This window comes from Globicephala melas, chromosome 7 (genome assembly GCF_963455315.2).
Source record: "Globicephala melas chromosome 7, mGloMel1.2, whole genome shotgun sequence".
NCBI classification, from domain to species: domain Eukaryota; kingdom Metazoa; phylum Chordata; class Mammalia; order Artiodactyla; family Delphinidae; genus Globicephala; species Globicephala melas.
The window spans coordinates 91,851,690-91,872,689 of NC_083320.1; the positions used below are offsets into that span (position 1 = coordinate 91,851,690).

General features: G+C 38.6%; 1 protein-coding gene across 2 annotated transcripts in view; it reads right to left on the reverse strand.

Moving 5' to 3' along the window:
- Positions 1 to 21,000, reverse strand: part of THSD7B (thrombospondin type 1 domain containing 7B) — a 1,218,744-nt gene that overhangs the window by 522,943 nt on the left and 674,801 nt on the right. For both annotated transcript variants that reach the window (XM_030883051.2, XM_060302483.1), the window contains 2 exons: positions 20,643 to 20,891; positions 7,589 to 7,758 (listed from right to left, as the gene is read on the reverse strand). In XM_030883051.2, coding sequence (XP_030738911.2) covers positions 7,589 to 7,758; positions 20,643 to 20,891 — 419 coding nt within the window. The remainder of the gene's footprint in view (positions 1 to 7,588; positions 7,759 to 20,642; positions 20,892 to 21,000) is intronic.

Below are 21,000 nucleotides of genomic sequence, written 5' to 3' on the forward strand. Positions count from 1 at the left end.
ATTCTCTTAGCACACTGACATTTGTACTTTTTAATCCTTTACCCCTATATTGCCCCTCCCCCTTACTCTCTCCCCACTGTTAAACACTAGTTTGTTCTCTATATCTGTGAGTCTGTTTATGTTTTGTTATATTCATCCATTTGTTTTACAGTTTAGATTTCACATATAACATCATGCAGTATTTGTCTTTATCTGTCTGACTTATTTCACGAAGCATAATACCCTCCAAATCCATCTGTGTTGTTGCAAATAGAAAAATTTTGTTCTTTTTTATGGCTGAGCAGTATTCCATTGTATATATGTATATACCACATCTTCTTTATCCACTCATGTAATTGATGGATGTTTTGGTTGCTTCCATACATTGACTATTATAAATAATGCACTATGAACATTGGAGCACATGTATGTTTTCAAATTAGTGTTTTTGTTTTCTTCAGATATATACCCAGGAGTGAAATTGCTGGATCATATGGTAGTTCTATTTTTATTTTTTTGAGAAACCTTAATATTGTTTTCCAGAGGTTGCACCAATTTACATTCCCACCAAGAGTGTAAGAGGGTCCCCTTTTCTCTACATCCTAGTCAATATTTGTTATTTGTGGTCTTTTTGACTATGTTCATTCTGACAGGTATGAGGTGATATCTCATTATGGTTTTGATTTGCATTTCTCTGATGATTAATGATGTTGAGCATCTTTCCATGTGCCTGTTGGCCATCTGTATGTCTTCTTTAAAAAACGTCTATTCAGATCTTCTGCCTTTTCAACTGGGTTGTTTGTTTTTTTGATACTGTGTTGTATGAGCTGTTTGTATATTTTGGGTATTAACCCCTTACTGGTCACATCATTTGCAGATATTTTCTCCCATTCAGTACACTGTCTTTTTGTTTCATCTATGGTTTCCTTTGCTGTGCAAAAGCTTTGAAGTTTAATTAGATCCCATTTGTTTGTTTTTGTTTTTTTTATTTTTTGCCTTAGAAGACAGACCCCCAAAAAATATTGCTATGATTTATGTCAAAGAGTGTTCTGCCTATATTTTCTTCTAAGAGTTTTATGGTTTCCAGTCTTACCTTTAGGTCTTTAATTCCTTTTGAGTTTATTTTTGAATATGGTGTTAGAGAATGTTCTAATTTCATTCTTTTATATGTTGCTGTCCAGTTTTCCCAGAACCACTTATTGAAGATATTGACCTTTCTCCAATGTATATTCTTGCCTCCTTTGTCGTAGATTAATTTACCATAAGTGTGTGGGTTTACTTCTGGGCTCTCAATTCTGTTCCATTGATATATGTGCCTGTTTCTGTGCCAATATTACGTTTTGATGACTGTATCTTTGTAGTCTGAATTCAGGGAGTGTGATATATCCAGTTCTGTTTTTCTTTCTTAAGATTATTTGGCTATTCTTTTGTGTTTCCATATAAATTTGTAAATTATTTGATCTCCTCTGTGAAAAATGCCACTAGTATTTTAATAGGGATTGCACTGAGTACTATGGTCATTTTAACAATATCAATTCTTCCAATCCATGAGCACAGAGCATCTTTCCATATGTTTGTGTTGTCTTCAGTTTCTTTCATTAGTGTCTTATAATTTTGCAAGTACAGTTCTTTTACCTCTTTAGTTAGGTTTATTCCTAGGTATTTTATTATTTTTGATGTGATCGTAAATGGGGTTATTTGGTTAATTTCTCTTTCCAATAGTTTGTTGTTAGGGTATAGAAATGCAACAGATTTCTGTATATTAATTTTGAAGACTAAAAATTTACTGAACTCATTGATGAACTCCAGAGATTTTTTTAAAGTTATCCTTAGGATTTTCTATGTATAATATCACATCAACTGCAAACAGTTATAGTCCTTTCCAATTTGGATTCCTTTTATTTCGTTTTCTTGTTTGATTGCTGTGGCTAGGACCTCAAATATTATGTTGAATAAAACTGTTGAGAGTGGGCATCTTTGTCTTGTTCCTGATCTTAGATGAAATGCTTTCATACCACTGAGCATGATGTTAGCTGTGGACTTACCATATATAGCCTTTATTATGTTCCTTCTGTATCTACTTTGTGGAGAACTTTTATCGTAAATGGATGATGAATTTTTTCAAAAGCTTTTTCTGCATCTATTGAGATAATCATGATTTTTATTCTTCGAACTATTAATGTAGTTTATCATATTAACTGATTTGTGGATATTGAACCACAAATGTGGTTAATGTAGTGTTGAATTCGAACTGCTAAAATTTTGTTGAGGATATGTGCATCTATGTTCATCAGTATACTGGCCCATAATTTTTTTTTTTTTTGTAGTGTCTTTGGTTTTGGCGTCAGGGTGATGTTGGTCTCACACAATGAGTTCAGAAGCATTACTTCCTTCTGAATTTTTTAGAGTATTTTGAGAAGGATGAGTGTTAACTCTTCTCTAAGTGTTTGGCAGAATATACCTGTGAAGCCATCTGGTCCTGGACTTTTGTTTGTAGGGATTTTTAAAAATTACTGATTCAATTTCATTACTGGTAATTGATCTGTTCATATGTTCTATTTCTTCCTGGTTCAGTCTTGGGGACTGTACATTTCTAGGGATTTGTCCACTTCTTCTAGGTTGTGTATTTTATTGACATAGTTGTTCAGAGTAATCACTTATGATCTTTTGTATTCCTGTGGTGTCAGTTTCATTTTTTCCTTTTTCCTTTTTGACTTATTGATTTGGGTCATCTCCTTTTTTGTCCTGATGAAGCTGTATAAGGGTTTATCAATTTTGTTTATCTTTTCAAAGAACCAGCTCTTAGTTTCATCTATCTTTATATATATATATATATATATATTTTAGTCTCTCTTTCATTTATTTCTGTTCTGATATTTATAATTTCTTTCCTGCTACTAACTTTGGGTTTTGTTTTTCCTTCTTTTTCTAGTTCTTTTAGGTATAAGGTTAGGTTGTTCATTTGAGATTTTTATTTCCTGAGGTAGGCTTGTATTGCCACAAACTTCCATCTAAGAACTGCTTTTGCTGTGTCCCATAGATTTCAGGTCATTGGGTTTTTGTTTGTTTGTTTGTTTTCATTCGTTTCCAGGTATTTTTGATTTCTTCTTTGATTTCTTCAGTGGCTGTTTAGTAGCATATTGTTTAGCTTCCATGTGTTTATGTTTTTTGAATTTTTTTTCTTGTAGGTGATTTATAGAGTCATAGTTTTGCAGTCAGAAAAGAAGCTTGATATGCTTTCAATGTTCTTTAATTTAATGAGACTTGTTTTATAGCCTAGCATGTGATCTATCCTGGAAAATGCTCCATGTGCACTTGAAAAGAATGTGTATTCTGCTGCTTTTGGATTGCATGCTGTATATATCTATTAATAACTATTAAGTTCATTGGTCTAATGTATTATTTAAGGCCTGTGTTTCCTTACTGATTTTCTGTCTGGATGATCTGTCCATTGATGTAATTGGGATGTTACAGTCCCTTACTATTATTGTGTTACTGTCAATTTCTCCCTTTATGTCTGTTAATGTTTGCTTTATGTATTCAGGTAGTCCTATGTTGCCTGCATATACATTTATAATTGTTACATATTCTTCTTGGATTGATCCTTTAATCATTATGTAACATCCTTCTCAGAGATTAGCTTTTAAATGTTATTTAACTTCCTTATTTCCTTCTTAGAGACTAGTTTTTAAGTGTTATTTAACTTCCTTATTTCCTGTGCTCCTCTCATACCACTTCACATGCCACCACTGAATATAAACATCTCCGTTTATTTCCATATGTTCTCCCTGTCTCCACTTAGAACATGCTTTCATGTTGATCCTCCAAACTCTCTTGAAGCATTATCTCCATTATGAAGATTACTCTCAGGCATCATTAAATGGTTTTAACTATGTCATACATATATATATGGCCTATATATTACAAACATATGTACATATATAAAATGTAACACACTACTGAAGACACATTACCTAAGACATTATAGCATAATTGTTAGTACAATTGTTGTCACAATTAAAAGACTGTATTAATGAGGCATCTTTACAATTCCAGTGACTAGGACAGACTCTAAGATATAGCTAGCACATAACAAATTATTTTTGAAAAAAAAAGTTATGTGTGATGGTCATCCACTTTTTACTCACCAAACCAACATATTTAAAACTAGGACATGTTCCCTTATCTTATCAAGTGCTGTCTTAATGCCAACTCTGGGCCCAGCATTATAGAGACATAGGACTTTCAAGAACTATCTTACTGGTGTGTAGTGGTTAACTAACACAATTAACAATTCAAAGCTAAATGGTGTGCATTCTAAAGTAGCTGTGTCCATTTAATGCCAAATACTGAATTTAAAACATGGTGCTTAACTGTCACCACACCAATATCTTTTCCCAATTTTTTATTTAGTTTTTAGGTTTTTGTTTTGTTTTGTTTTCTTCACCATATAAATACACTGCATCTCTAAGCCATTTCATCCCACATTTGTTGATATGCCAATCTCTAGGCCACACTGTCACAAATGGAATAAATTTTTCCCTGTCTTTATTAGATTTTTGAAAGTGCATCCCTTCTTTCAATGTTTTACCATCTGAGAAATATCCCTTGAATGCAGGCTGAGTGGTTTTAATTTCACCTGACCAAAGGGCAAGAAGAAAATGGCCTCACCAAATCCAAGCTTTTAGATTTATAGGTTAGCATCATTCTTGCTGGTGCTTCTGAACTATAAAAGAGAAATACAATTCTCTCTACAACAATAACTGGTAAACAAAATCATAAATACTCTGCTACATTTTCATTCACAATCTATTGGTCTGTCTACTATTACTAGTAACACTTCTCATATTGATTATTATAGCATTATTTTGGCTGCAGTTAAAACACCACATGGACAGTGAACAGCAGAACCAGGTAAATATGCCATAGATGTTATTATACTATTCCGACAAACACCCTGAATCGAGGTCAAATGGAGAATTGGCTAGCAACAAGAATAAGTTGGCAACAGAACTGCACGGAAGTCCCATTCATCCTCAGCATCCAGCAGGAGACTCTGAGGCCCTTGGGAGAGAATTAGCACTCTTTTCTGGGTTTTGTTGTTGTTGTTTTTATTCTGGTATCTAGATAGTCTATTACATTTTATTTCATGAGAGATCCATGGAAATTAACCTAATTTTTTCCCTAAGACTGTGGGTTCCTCTAAGATCAGGTTCTTGGAATGCAGAGTAATTAATTCACAGTGGATGGTGGGATTTTCAAGGAATAAAAGTCAAGCAATTCCACTTCAGAGAGTGAACAGAGTATCCTGGAGCCAAAGGAAAACTTAACCTTGTGGAAAAGTCAATTATGACTGAGAAAAGAGTTTCCAAAATCAATGCTCTTAAAATCCCCTCTCCCTTCCAAATCTAACAATAATTTTAAAAACCCAAAACAAAAAAGCGGTTCTTTATAAAAACTGAAATGCAAAAAATGTCATCAATTTTGGCCTTTGTTACTGCATTAGCAGAAAGGTTAGAAATATTTAAACTCTGCCTCTTTAATTGGGCAAACACTCTTTGGTCCCTTATAACTGCAATCCAATTGTTCTCTTGAACAATTTGACTTGAGCCAAGAAGACATTTTCATGTTGCCAGATTTGTCAAGGTATATCCATAAATAATAACAGCAGGAAATTAAAGCATTTATAAGAAAGGAAAGTAGTGGCTAAATAACCTTTCTGGTTCACTTCCAAACAAGAGCAAAATCAAACCTTTGTAATGATTACAAAGATAAGTAGTAATCTTTACCATGCCTTTAATGCAATGTGGCTGTTCTGTATTTTCCAATGCAGCAATAGTTTGACTACTGTATTCAAATTTCTACAAGAGTACATTGTTGCATTATATACATCCATGTGTATGTATCTTGTCCCCACATCTAAGTGCCCCCACTGAGAACTGGGTTACCAGGCTTAGGCTTTCTAAGGGCTTTCTGTTTCCATGTGTACCAAAGTATTAATTTGGAAGTATGCCTTGGCCTAAGATATTTTTCCTCTTTTTTAGATGCTTGAAGCACACTGTACCAGGGCTTATAGGCTGCTAAATCTGCACTTAACACCCCTCCTCTATTTAACATCCCCCAACATGTAGCATACGACTTCCAATGCTAGAACACCATCCTTCCACTTTCCTCCTAATTACAAATTTCCTGCCCAGCATGTTTCCATTAAGAAAGCTGGAATGATTAAGGTTGAAAACACTATAGAAATAGGTGATCGATAAGAAAGCTATTTTTACTAAAGAAACTTTAGGAAGATGAAGATGTCAATAGAAGATTAAATGTTGAAGCTTAAAATTGATCATAATATATCAATTCTACAAAATTCTTATGTATGTGTTGACCCCTGAAGATCCTAGTACTGTAGACCACAGTAAAAGGGAAGAAGGAGAAAGTAGAAGAGAAAGATCACCAAGGTCTGAAAGAATAATCTGAAGCTTTTTATCTAAATTCGTTCTTCCAAATTCAGAGGAGTAAACACAGTCATGTTCTATGCTGGAAGAGAAAGTGTGTAAATTGTCACTTTCCAAGGGTGACATTAGAGAAGGAAGAAAATTTAACTACTAATTTTTAAATAACTCTAGCCCTATAAATTTGACACTGTAACTTCAATTGTTGAAGCAAATGCTAAGGTATCTGTAAAGATGATCCTTCTATGAGTCATGGGCTGAATCATCCAAGGCTATGGTCATGGCCTCTGAAATGATGAGAGGCCATGTCACACACACAAAAAAAGGCACCTGGTATGAACAGCTTTACAGGATGAAATGGATGTATTTCTACAATAAGAAATCTCACATCTTCTCTCTCTAACCAAGTCCTACAGCAGAGAATGTACACGCACACTCAAGGAAACATTCTCACCTTGACCACTTCTACAGAGGGCACTGTTGGGTTCCCCAATGCGCCTGGAAGAGGCCATACATTTTTCTAGAGTGGAAGCATTACTGCACACTCTTAGCTTTTCAATCCATTGACTTAAATAAATCTGGGCCAGTTTTTCAGTCCTTATATGTTATCACTATCCTAAACTCTGAAACAAATGGATTGTATTATACACGCCTAATACAGAGCATACCACGGAGAAAGTTGTTTTTCCTCCTCCTTTTCCTCCTTCTTAGTTTCGTATTATCTAAAACCTGGCAATAAATGAATGGATCCTTGATATCTGAAAGTGAAATGTCTGTAGAATTTCCCACACTCACAAATTCACAAAAAACTTCTCTTATAGAAAAAAAAAAAGAATGCTACTAACTCTTCATCAACTGACTCACTCCAGCGTACCAGCACCTTAGCCTGTAGCAGTCATTTCTACTAGAGATCTTAGGTATATTTTCTCATTTAAGTTTCACAACAATCCTTTGAGACTGATATTATTAGCAGTACTATTTTGACTATTCGAAACTACTTCAAGCAACAGAACTTACGGATGTCTTGTAAAGAGTCAACAAAACATTAAATTTGTGAATGCTGACGGTCCATTATATCAAGGAGAATATGAGAAGATGGTGCTGGTGTTGATTTCCCTTCCAATCAGCAGCAGAATCTGTCCCCAGAACTGGCTGCCTACCTTCCTTGGCCCTCTGTGCCGTGGATGCTGGTGTGCTCTGGGCACAGTACACCTCCCGGGTCTGGATCCCACCTCCACAAACGGGTCCCGTCATATGCCAGTGGGGGTCTTGCTGCTCGAGGAGGAGAGAGACTTGGCATTCTTTCCATTCAGAGGTCCTCCAGGAATATCTGTTTGGTTTGTTTAAAAGAAGAAGAAGAAGTAAGGAAAATACAATATTCTACAGGAAACTTAAGTCATCAACATCAAATGTACGTAATCGTCTCTCTTTCTAGTACCAAATCTTTGCCTATGGATAAAGACGTTTACCAGCTTTGAATACTAAATCCCTTTTATTTCCTACAGCAAAATCACAGCAGCCTATCATGCTTATAGTACAGGCCCAGAGGAGCGAAGGAAGGAAATATGGATAAACAGTGGAAATGTCTCAGCCTCAAAGCTCTAAGAGAGTACAGAATCAAGGGAAGGAGCTGGAAACCAGTTGAGCCTAATACATAGCAGGTAAGCTTGTCATGGGGTTTCATTTTACAAACCTCTAGATGACTCCGTGTGAAAGTTGGCCTTTCTTTTTTAATTAGTAGGCCAGTGTATGAATGTCTGAACATATTAGTTTAAATGGACAGAGATTACCTCCAATTTTTCAACCTTCTTGATAGAGGTACTTCTATCAGTTTGACTCCACTAAGATAAGGGTATACATATTAAAAATGAGTTCACAATGTGCCACTATATTTAATTGACAATTACTTTTTTTTTCTTACATAAACAGACATGCCATGGTTATACTGATTTAGAATATGTCTTCCAGGTTTACAACTGGTTGAGATACCCACTGATAGATACACACACGCACACACACAAATAAAAGGAAAAAACACAGTGAAGTTTGTACATAACTTACAGAAAACACAACCACCATAACAACACTACACTCATACCTGGAGAATGATTTCAGACAGAATTTCCTTTTGTGGCTTATTACAGCATTCCTCAAGCCCACAGCATTAACATAACCCTACAGCACTCCCATAAATACCAGAAGACTCACTAGCTTCTAAACAGTAAACCAAACCTAAGAACATTCTCATATCCGCTGTCCCATTTCAGATTTAAGGAAAGTTTTCTCAGTTATGTGATTGTTTAAAAGAAAAAGTAGCAATAAAAATAAACATGTGTCACTAAGGCCCTGGCCTTACAGAAACCAGAGTAAAAATGAAATCAAGTAACAGACAGCAAAATCAGGAAGCAAATCTCTAAGAAAACTAAGAGTGAGCAAAGCCTCTCACAATGAGTGTCATCATTCTAAAAAGCTTGAAAGCTGAGGATCAACAGTCTTGTGAAAAGTCCATTGTAGAAGAAGAATTTGGACAATCCTGTGGGGTTTGTTGTAATAATTCTTCTCCCTCTGCCTCACTATTTGATCTTCACAGGGTTTTCCAAGTGAAAATCAGTCACCGGGCTGGGCAAGAGTCTGAAATGTAGAGTTCAGGTCCTGTTTATTACTAGGGGAATATAGACAATAATGTGTTTCTAATTCCTGGGCATGAGATCGAGAAAAGTCCAGGTCTTCCCAGAGACGGTCCTTCTCCAGAGGTGATGCTCCAAAGCCCTTTCTCCTCACTAGACAGAGTTGTCTCCCTTGGCTTCATGGTGACCCAGGCAGAAGGCTTGTCTCTTGTGTCTCTGAGTCTCAGGGTACAGGTAGCTCGTTTGTCTCTGGACTCCAGGGCAAGGCACAGTGAGGTAGGGGTGGGATATCGGATGGTTATCACATTCTCATTTCAAACCCTCTTCCTCCAATGATTCCCTAAAAGAAGAGCTCTCTGTCTATTAAGGAGGTCAGATATAGCCCTGACTCCAAGGCTCCTATGATATAGTGAGCACATAAGGTAGGCAAAAAGGGGCAGTGCGGTATAGACAGCAAGCATGCTTTCGAGTCAAACCGACGTGGTCTGAATCTGAGCCTTGCCACTTACTAGGCATGTGACTTTCACTGAGTTCTATTTTGTAAAATAGGGATAATAATACCAAATGTGAATCAAGGAGTATAATAAATGTTCAATAAATGTTCATTCCTTTTTTTCTTGTGTCCTTCTACACCTGCCTTTTGTCCCCTGCTGATACAGAAAACACACACACACACACACACACACCCAACACTGTACTTATAAGAACTTAATTGATTTCATCCAAAGTCCTAATATTAAGGATCCAGGAATGCAATGGTCTAACTTCCAAGAACCTAAGTTCAGCAAAGAGCATAAAAGAAACTTAGAGAGTTTAGAATTATAGCAAGTCACAGTAATCTGTTCACTTGTTTGAAAGGAATGGGCCATGCTGTATAAATTGCTTTTTCAATTAATTTATCATGACCCTATAAGAATTAGCAATGGAGGAATTTGAGAAGTCATTATGGAGAAAAATGAAAAGGAAAATTTAATAACTATATCTATCTATCTATCTATATATATATAGTCTTATATATAATGTAACAAAAACCCTGTTGCTAGCTCATTAACCAAAAACACCCAAATTCTATTCATTGGCAAACAACGAATTCTCTAAAGATAAAGAAGACATTTATCACTACTGCTATTGTTTACTACCTCAGAGAAAATACCAACCCAGAAAGAGGCAAAGGAAAAAACACACCAGTGAAGGGCTTCTAAATTCCTTTTTAAAATGCAGGTCCTTTCATAGTCTGTCTTTTTTTTATTTATTTTTTTTCAAATGCACTATCTATGTTTAATCAAAATCACCCAGAAGCCATGAAAACTGAACAGTCTGAATTCCACCAACCTGCGAAAGTGTCTCTAGGATCTGACAGAATAAGAAATCAAAGGAGACCGCTCAGCTAAACGTTGCTTGTTATCTCCTTTAGTAGTCATTACAGGGACAGTCCTCCAGGCTCCGGACAACTTGGCTTTCTGACTGCCAGGGGCACCCTCTTTAATGGCTAAGTCCACGTCAAAGATCAGGCCTTTCCACCCACTCTCTCTCAACTCTGATGCCTTTCAACCCAGCCTCACTTTGTCCTTCCGCTTTGGAGGGAAACGGGGGGCATTTCAAAGGCCAGCGCCCTGCCCTTTGTGGGTGAGCAGCATTCTGAAACCAAGTGTAGAAATGCCTCAAGTAAATGGCCATGACATGAAAACAATTAGTTGATCCTCATAGCCCCTTACGAACGTGACCTAGGATCCCTTTGTCTCGTCACACACCCCAGCTGAACAGGATAGACAAAGCATTCATTTATTCAGGCTTCTAGTGTATCAGGACAAATCCCCCAAGGAATAATAACATCTAAATTGTTCTGCATGCTTACTCAGTGCCAGGCACTGCCCTAACAAATCTAGGTGCATGACTTCATGTCATCCTCCCAACAAGCCTATGAAAAAAATATCACTTCCTCTTTTACAGATGGGAGAATTGGCATAAAGAATAAGACATTTGCCAAGGTCACATAATTAAGTAAGTGAAAGAGCAGGATGCAAAGACAAGTATATCTGATTCTAAAGCACATCTTCTTAATGAAATGATTCTCTGGTAGATTAAAACGGTGAATGGTAAACTCATGTAACTTGGTCTGCGGATATAAAAAGCAAGTCCGTAGATGACAGGTAGCTACCTGCCCAGCCGTGATGAAGACAAATAAATGTTGGTCTTGGTCTGAGGAATTGCTTTCTGGGATGAAGCAAAAAAATATCATCAGTTGATGACAATGATACTGTCACTGACAACTGACCAGTAATATTTTACAGTGCCAGTATAAATTCCTTCCAGTCTCAAACACAAAGACAGTTTGAGAATATCACACAGCCTATCACTTTATAATTTGAACGCTGTGTGTGGTCACATAGGGTCAGATTTTTAGCACTTTCAGGAGATAAGTACAAGTTAAAAAGAGAAACAAAATATAAGCCAAATAAAGGAATCTCTAATTGTAAAAATTCAAATTTCCACCAAATGGTGCAATGACACTTTATTTGAAGAGTAATGCTTTTTCAAGGCCCTGAAGTCAAATTCTCCATTTTGCTCCCTGGTCACTGTGAATGTTAGGTAAACCTGCGATCATCTGTTCATGTAAAAATGACTCCAATGTCCCCACCATTAGTGACAGAGAACACTGTCAGCCACTCATATACTGAATACACAGGGGAAACAACTTGTGAAAGAATATCTCAGTTAATGTAAAGGTATGTATGAGAGATGGATGGCAGAAGGAACCAAAAAGCAGGACTCCCTAGCTCCCTAGGAACAAAAATAAGCCTGCCCAAGAGTAAGCAAATCATTTACTCAACCATGTGTTCATTCCTCCTTTCTTTCAAGAACTAAATCTTGAGCTCCAACTGTGTGCCAAGTATGATTTCTGACAATAGAAATGCATAGCAGTGAGCAGGACAAAGTCCCTGACCTTGGGAAGATGACCTTCTAGTGGGGCAGACAGACAGAAATGAACCAATACATAACACGGCATCAGTCACATGTCCATCAGAGAGAAATGGAGGAGGAGAGCTATTTCAGTGCCATGACCAGGAAAGTCTGCAGAATCCGGAATAAAATGAAACAGTGGGCATAAGAAAAGGTGGACAGGGAGAATTCTAGGCAGAAAGAAGAGCATGTTCAAAGGTCCCAGGGAAGGACAGTGCTTGGCACTTTCTAGGAAAGCACAGAGGCCAGTGTGGTTGGGATAGGCAGCTCAAGGCAGGAGGGAGAGGGAGTGAGAGACAGTCGGGGCCCAGGCTATAGAGAGCCTGGTGGGCTGAGGAAGGGCTGTGAGTGTTACTCCAAATGTGCTGGGAAACCACTGCCAAGTTTTGAGGAAGGCAATCATATCATGATGACATTTAAAGTTTTAAGAATCATCCTGACCACTCATTAAAGAATAGACTATAGGGGAGTGGAAGAAGGGAGATGAATTTGGAGGCCTTTGCCAGTCCAGGAGACATGATGTTAGGCCTTTAATTGGGGCAGTCACAGTGAATGTGATGAGAAGTGATAAGATTCCGGATACACTGTGAAGGTGGAGACAGCCTTCTCATGGATTATATGTGGATAGGAGATAAAGAGAGAAGTGAAGAATGATTCCAAATTACTTTTGTCCCAAGTACTAGCAGCACAATTGCTTGGCACTGAATTCTTACCTGAGACAGCCCAGGAAAGGGGACAAGAACTCAGACATCAGGGCAACCGTGTATTATGACTGTGAAATTCAGTTTTTCTTCATTTACCTTCTAGAATCTGCTTTCTGAAGCTTTCTCCCACACCTGGAACTCACTGCCCGATTTCTTCATATGTACCCCATAATTTAAGTCTATTCTTAGGAAATGATCAATAAATGTATTCACAAGATACATATTAAAAGTTAATATTAAATATTTTATCATTCTAAAAAGGTATATGCAGTTTAAAAGAAGAAACCAAGATTAAGCCAAAGAAAGAAATTTCTAGGGTGGGAATACATATTCCCATGAAGAGATAGAGGAGACAAATTCTGGATTAGGAAAAGCTACTCGAGGGCCAGAAATTCAGTCGCCCAGGTAGCCAGCTTGTCTTCCTGAGAGTGATGTTGGCTAACCCAAGGAATCCTGTATTCAAACCATTCTCTAAATTGATGGGGGGAGGGCAGAAGGAATGAGGAATGAATGCATTGTTCTGAAGCAAGGAATAGAGATATCCTAAATTAGCAAAGCCAAAATTAGAAAAGTAGGCACATTTAGTGATTATTTTTAAAAGACTTCCATCCTACTAAGGTGACATAAAGTGATTCTAATAGCAGTAGGACGGCAGGACCATCAGAGTTTTATAGCAACCCCTGCCCTTTAGAATGCATGCTTTGTCACTTTCAGAACGCTTAGAATTGCTTACAAAATGTGAATTTCTTTTCTCCTTCTTCTAAAGGCTTAGATTTAAAGCAAAGCAACATGGAATAGAATCTTAAGTGATTTAATGATGACAGACTGAAAGAATAATTGCATTAGTGAATGGTCCTGTTTTGACTAAGCACATATAGATTTGCAAACACTCTTGGAATTGAAACCCTAGTGCAAGGTATTCAAATTAAATGCGCGTATATTAAAAACCAGTGTCTGCAGCAAGACTAATTTATGATAATATCTGTTGTCCTTTTAAAGTTGTAAATTCATTTAGAAAAGAATTAACTTGTCATTTTTTGCTGAACAGACGACCAAAATAAAGGGAGCCAATCAAGCTTTATACATCTTACGCTCTAGTAATCTTTTATTGAATAGAGTGGGACTATTGATTATGGAAAGCTACTCTGAAGTGCAAAGCTCTTTGGCAGATGGCTTTGCTAGGCAAACTCCACATATGTATTATTAATAGATTTCTATCCCTATGCACAGCACTTAGTAGTACATTAACTTTCTTACACTAACAGGGGAACAGATCTTCCATCCAGGAGAGCTGAAAGTGGCACAATGGGAACTCATGAAACAATATGCACCAGTAAAAGCTGGACTCAGTAAAAAGGCATCAGTCTCCTTCTGCTGAAACAATTTACAGATTCTTTGAAACTGTCGTTTCTTTCCTGAAACAGATTCTCCTGAGGGTTCCAGGTCATGACTCCTTTACTCCTCAAATCCTACAAAGAGCTGCTTAATTAAAACAATTTTAAAAAATGCTTCCTTAAAGAACCCATTAATTCATTTAACAACCATTTATTGAGCTTCTATTATGTGCAGGGTGTTAGGTGCTGTCGTAGACGATCAATTGAAAAGATACATTAGAGATGGTAGGTGACGTGTGTGCCATTCTTTTCCAGAAGGCAAACTTACATATTCAGATTGTGATCTCATGACTCATCCTTCTCGAAGCTACTCTTATAACCAATGAAAACAGAAACTTCTTATTTGGAAAACCAGACACACTTAGCAAAAGCAAGGCCGCCATTGGGGACAAAGTCACATCAAGCTCTGTGTGTTTATTCCTTCCCTGGGTCGGCATCCTTACGTAATCTCCTTGATGATGCCAATTTTAGATGCTCTTTATAAGAAATGACTTTGAATCCTGCACACACATAAGATAATAAGTATCAGCCTGGAATAAAGTACCCTGTGCATAATATTGTTCTGGATCTGCCCCACATTTAATGATTCATCCTTTGTCTGCTGAGCATTTACTCCGAGCCAGGCACTTTTATAGGTGCTACCCGCTCTAAAGTGGAGGAGAAAAATGCATTAACAAAAAATCCAGATACGTATGTTTAGAATGATGTGCGGCAACATTACTAACTATGAAACACTCTTAAAGAACATGGTTATCGGTTCAAGATGCTCTAGTTTTTAATGAGTATATTACACAGGATTCTGAAGATGAATAAACTAAGTGAACACAGACTAAAATTTCCTGAATTCTCCAGCAATCAGCACAGTGACAGTCTGAAGCAGGTGTTGAACAAACATCTCTTTCAAGACATGTCAACGCTGTTCCAGCACTCAGTTCGTTCCAACGGGCAGAGGAAGCCAACTACCAAGCCAAGTTTTACTCACCATCCCTTCAGCTGGCACCATTCCTGGCTTCAACACTCATCTAAAAAATCCATCAACTAATCCCCAGAGTTTTCTCAAGGAAAACTTGAGAAAATTTTAGATTTTAGAAAATCTAAAATGGGGTTCAGTGCCTTAAAGAGATGGTAGGAAAAAACAGGCTGGTCATAGAGGCTTGTTTTAGAAGCACATCGAAGTGGGATGCAGGAGACCCAGATAGATCTCTCAGTATGAGTCTGCACAGACAGACCTTTTGCGAAGAATCTCTAGTTCACCCATAATAAACTCATACGTACCAGAGATAAGGAGGGACAAATTATGAGACCCCATCTATTCAGTGCCAGACTGGAGTGTTGAAGCAATGTTTAGGAAATTGGCTTTTCTGTGCAGTAATATCACACAGTCTATGTAATACTATCAGCCATGCAGCTTCTGCCTTGAGATCGTCTTTAAAGTTTTACTCTGTGTTGGTCTTTATAACAGCACTGTCTGATATTCAATTTTAAACTCTAAATGATCATTTAAGAAGTAGAACAGCCATTTTGGTGTGAAAGCCTCCTGGTGAGGTGGTGGAAGTTGCTGGTAGGTCATCTGAGGTGTCGCTTCCAAGAAAGATGTTGACGTTTTTCAGTATTCTTGTGTGTTACAGTGTCTTCAGCCAAAACAGGCTCTCTGCTTAGGCACGAAGGATCTGGAGTCATAGCTGTTCCAGCATCAAGTCATGTCTCAGCTACCTGTGTCCTCTGCCTTTCCTTATGCTATCCAGTAAACAGGGCCACCTTATCATTTATGGTCTTAGAATGCTTTTCACCTCCCTCTTAGTTGAGATGGAGGATCTAATGCTTTAGATGTTAATTAGGACAAAAGAAAGAACGCAAGTGCCAAGGCATCTTAGAAAGCACATATCTTTCAGTGTTTTGAGGCAGAGAGTAACATAATGCCTAAAGCCATGATGACAATGATAAGAGGTCAACACACCAAGAGAAAAGGTAGCCAGTGACAAGTAGATTTGTCCCATCTCTCTCATTTCTATCCCAACCCCATAATGTACAGCGTGAGTTCAGCGTGTTGGAGGGGGGAGCACAAAATTTCAAGTAGACTGTATAATACTGAAGAAAGGAGTTTCATGGAGTCTATACATACCTTGGTCAAATAGCATACTTTTGAGGTGAGCTTAAGGCTACACAATGCTAACTCCCTTATACAGTTGACTCTTGGACAATGTGGGGTTAGGGGTGATAATCCTCCAGGCAGTCAGAAAATCTGCTACAACTGATAGTCACCCTTTGCATCCATGGTTCTGCGTCTATGGATTCAACCAACCTCAGATCATGTGATGTTGTAGCATTTACTATTCAAAACTATCCGCCTCTAAGAGAACCTGTGCAGTTCAAACCACTGCCGTTCAAGGATCAACTGTAGTTCTAAAATTTCCCAAGTGAGCTTAACATAGGCTGGCCCCTGTCTCCTTTCAGGTTCACTTATGCTAGCTGCCCTGAGGCGCTTCCAAAGTGTTCGCTCTCAGGGAGCTCCTCGAGAAGGGGTTCCTCATGGTCACATCTCCTTTCATGTAATCATGCCTTAGGGATTGGCACACATTTTGTTCACAGTGAAAATGCTGACCAGTGGAGTCCAGCTGGTGAGATGAGTAGTCCCCGAGCTATGCAACTAAAAACCGTTGTGAGCATTATGAACAGGCAGGAACCAGAGCACATCTCCAGCTTATCTCTTCTTGGAATATTCTTCCTCTAATTAGATGAAAGGCTAATTTCCTCACTTCCTTCAAGTCCTCCCCACAGATCCTGCCAGTTCAAATGAGGCTTCTCTAAGGACAGTCTCTTTAATTCTGTAACCTGAGCTGATCCCCCATCACAGTATCCCAGAAGCCTCTATCTTCACCCTGTTCCAATGCTTCATTTTTTCCATATCTTGTACATAAAGTTTATAGTTTATTTATTTTATTTGTTTGGTATATCTTCACTAAAATTTAGGTCCCACAAGGGGGAGGGAACTTTGTCTAATGCGTCCTCTGAGGTATCGGAAACACTTAACATACTGCTTGGCACATAGGAAGAGCTCAGAGTATATTTATTGAGAAAAGGAACACATCTCCTATAGCAAATATGGTGGAAGGGTAAAAGTCAAACCACATTCTAAGAGAGGACATTTCCCTGCTGGGGAGAAGGATGGTGAATGAAATTGCTTGGTGCATATGAAGTGCTCCTGAATTCTGGGAAAGGAAAAATGGACATTTTTGTTCCCTAAGAGATTTTTGTTTCCATTTCCCTTGTTCACAATGAATTTTAATCACTGGTGTCCAAGTAGAAACAAAAGTTAGCACACGGCCTTTATGCTTTCCTGTGGTAGAGGCCACAGCTCGGATTTCAGACAAATAAGAATGTCAGCCAATGTTAATTTTGTTGCTATTATTTATACATGCTCTTTTCCACCACAAAGTGGAATCATTAGCTAACACGTCAGTCTCCCTAGGAAACACTGGTTGGTATTCAGTGAATTTTCGAAGACTCCTATTTCCTACAAATTCACTATTTGAGAAGGCTTTTAGAAAATGTCATACTCAGTAACATTTCCAAACAGCAGAACTAGAGGCCCAGGTTCATCTCCAATGAACTTTGTCAGGCCCTGTTTTCAGATGTTAGGGTTCAATCAAATGAAAAATACAGAAATTAATCTTGGGTACATCTTGAAGTATTACCATTCCACGGTATATTGTTGGAAAAAAATGATACATACGAATACATGTATATGTGTGTCTATACCCTTATCTGGGTGTGTGTCTTCACTATGATTATCATTAGGGTCAGTGTGATGTATTGGAAAGAGCACTGACCTTGAAGTCAAATGGACTTTAATTTGAATCTGAACAGTACCGATTTACATCCCTTTTACTCTCAAAAATGTTCTATTTGGATAATACATTCTATGTTATTCTAAATCATCTTTATACAATCTCTGATATAGTTATTGGCGAACAGTAGATGCTCAATAAAAGGTAGTCGTTCTTTAATAAAAGGTTATCCAACTCAACTTTCTCAACATCGTCAAGGAGACACCACTCTGATGATTCCAAGAGAATCGTAATAGTTATTAACAAAGAAAAGAGAAGAAAAAAAAAATAGGCAGGGCTTCCCTGGTGGCGCAGTGGTTGAGAATCTGCCTGCCAATGCAGGGGACACGGGTTCGAGCCCTGGTCTGGGAAGATCCCACATGCCGCGGAGCAACTAGGCCCGTGAGCCACAACTACTGAGCCTGTGCGTCTGGCGCCTGTGCTCCACAACAAGAGAGGCCGCGATAGTGAGAGGCCCGTGCACCGCGATGAAGAGTGGCCCCTGCTTGCCGCAACTAGAGAAAGCCCTCGCACAGAAACAGAGATCCAACACAGCCAAAAATAAATAAATAAATAATAAAAAAAAATAAAGGAATTCCTTAAAAAAAAATTAAAAAAAAAAATAGGCGGATGTCTATAAATCAAAAAACTGTTAAAAATATCAGGAAGAGGTCATGCCATTCTGTGAAAGGAATGAAGAAAAAGGTGCCAAGGTCAAGGTCATCAATAAACCCACATTCTATTCCTAGCAGCCTAACATTGAGAACCCTCCTAAATAATGCCTCCACGGGGGAAAAAAGAAATCTCCAAATCACCCAGAAGAAATAACTTTCTACTCCATTAAATTAATACAGTATGCCTTCCAAGGAAAGGAGGGATTCTCTTACTGGAGGAAATGAAACCAAAACCCACCTGCAAAGAGCAACAATAAGAGTCAGTATTCGCGTAGTGCCTCATGTGCTGAACACCGGGACAGACAGTGCTAGTCTGTAGCTGTTCAACCTTCAACACAGGCAGTATAATTACACATTTTTATTGAAGAGGGAAATGTCTTAGAGAAGTCGTACAGCTTGTCCAAGGACACACACTTTAAGTGTGATGGCGATGCAATTCTAACCCAAAGCCTATCCAAGTTCAAAAGGGACAGAGACCTCAGGTTTTCTTTCCAATCCCATGTTTTGCCCCAAATTAGTGTCTTGAAAGATTGGACACAAACTCAATACAATTAGGGAGGATTCTGTGACAACAGGTTAATCTGTCAAGGATCGTGAAATACATCTGCTCTCTCCGCTTTTCAGGCAAGAAATGATGTAAATCTAAGGAGTCATTTTAGTAAAAATGAACAATCAATATGTAAGGAGTATGTTGAATCCACCCTGATTTCAGTGGTGAGGTGGAGGAAGTGAATGACTATGAATGTGTAAACAGGAACTTGCTCCTCTGTACCCGCCCCCAACCTCAACCTCTGCCCCGCCCATACATGCTTTATTTCAGGTTTAAGGAATCACCAGGCCCATCAACACCACCAGCTGAGTTTGTAACCCACTTACCCTTCACATATCCCCAGATGATTAATTTCTACAAGCAGTTATTTTTTGCCTCATTTTATTTTTCACCGAGGGAGTGATCTCAAATCTCAGAGACTATAGAAAAGTTCTATCTAAAATAGCTATTTAGGGCTTCCCTGGTGGCGCAGTGGTTGAGAGTCCGCCTGCCGATGCAGGGGACACGGGTTCGTGCCCCAGTCCGGGAAGACCCCACAGGACGCGGAGTGGCTGGGCCCGTGAGCCATGGCCGCTGAGCCTGCGCGTCCGGAGCCTGTGCTCCGCAACGGGAGAGGCCCCAGCAGTGAGAGGCCCACGTACCGCACACACACACAAAAAAAAGCTATTTAAATCTAAAATACAGACTTAAGATATAGTTCAGGGCAGCTGTCCAGCAGGAATTATTACAAATTCATCCACAACAGACTTCTAAACAGCCAGCCCCAGTGATTTCTGTCATTATCAGACTGATCGCACTGTAAGCCAACAACCAGAGGAAAATGCACTGGAGGTCTTCACCGAGGGCTACACAATCAGGCAAAATATAACTAAGATCAAGATATTAAATTTAGCTACTAATTTATGTCGACACTTTTCTCAGCATTCTCTGGTTTCCTAGGGACTCTGAAATAGAAACAATGCCCAGAGCAGCAGTGACTTTCAGAGAAAGAGCATCCTTAGAATCAGGCGGCTGTCACTCATTAACTATGTAACCTCAGAAGTTACTTAATCTCTCTGAGCATCAATGGCCTTATTTGCGAAATGAAGATGCTTATGAATGGCTTCTTAGGTTGTCATAAAAATTAGGTGTGACATGTCAGGTAATGATAACTAATGGTTATTAAGCACTTATGATATGCCACGTGCTGGATGAAGTAAGTACTGCTAGTAGAAAAGTAAACTGAGGCACTAGACTTAAGTCACTTGCCAAAATTCACATAAATTAGAAAGTCATAACAATCACATAATTAGAAATAGGATTGGAGCCCAGGCAATCAACACAACCCACGCCCTTACCCCCCCTAGGCTTTACTGCCTAATATGAAACTCTGCACTGAGTCATAAGTCACAGCTACAGTTATTGTTAACCTCTCTATACCACATGAAATGAGATTATATAGAACAACTGAACACTCATGCCAAAGAATACACAATACCTGGGACATGAGTGCAAAAGTTCTCCTTCAACGATGCAGGCCTCCTTCTCGAGAAGTTCAGGGCAGTCCTCTCCGCCTCCAACAGCAACGTGCTTCACATTCCGGCTCCTGCTTCTAAATCCTGGCGAGAGCCTCCCTGAACGGCACGTCTTGGAGCAGGGGCTCCAGGAGGACCACTCGGTGGTTTCGCAGTCTTTCGGCATGATGCAGGACTGGATGGTCACAGGCAAGGAATCTTGTGTGCAAAGCCTGAAGGAACAGAAACAGAAAACAGTAGGCCGTAGACTAAATGGGTACAACCAACATTATGAAGTGCCTATTCTGGATGAAAAGAAAAAGCCTGAAATCTGGGATAGCG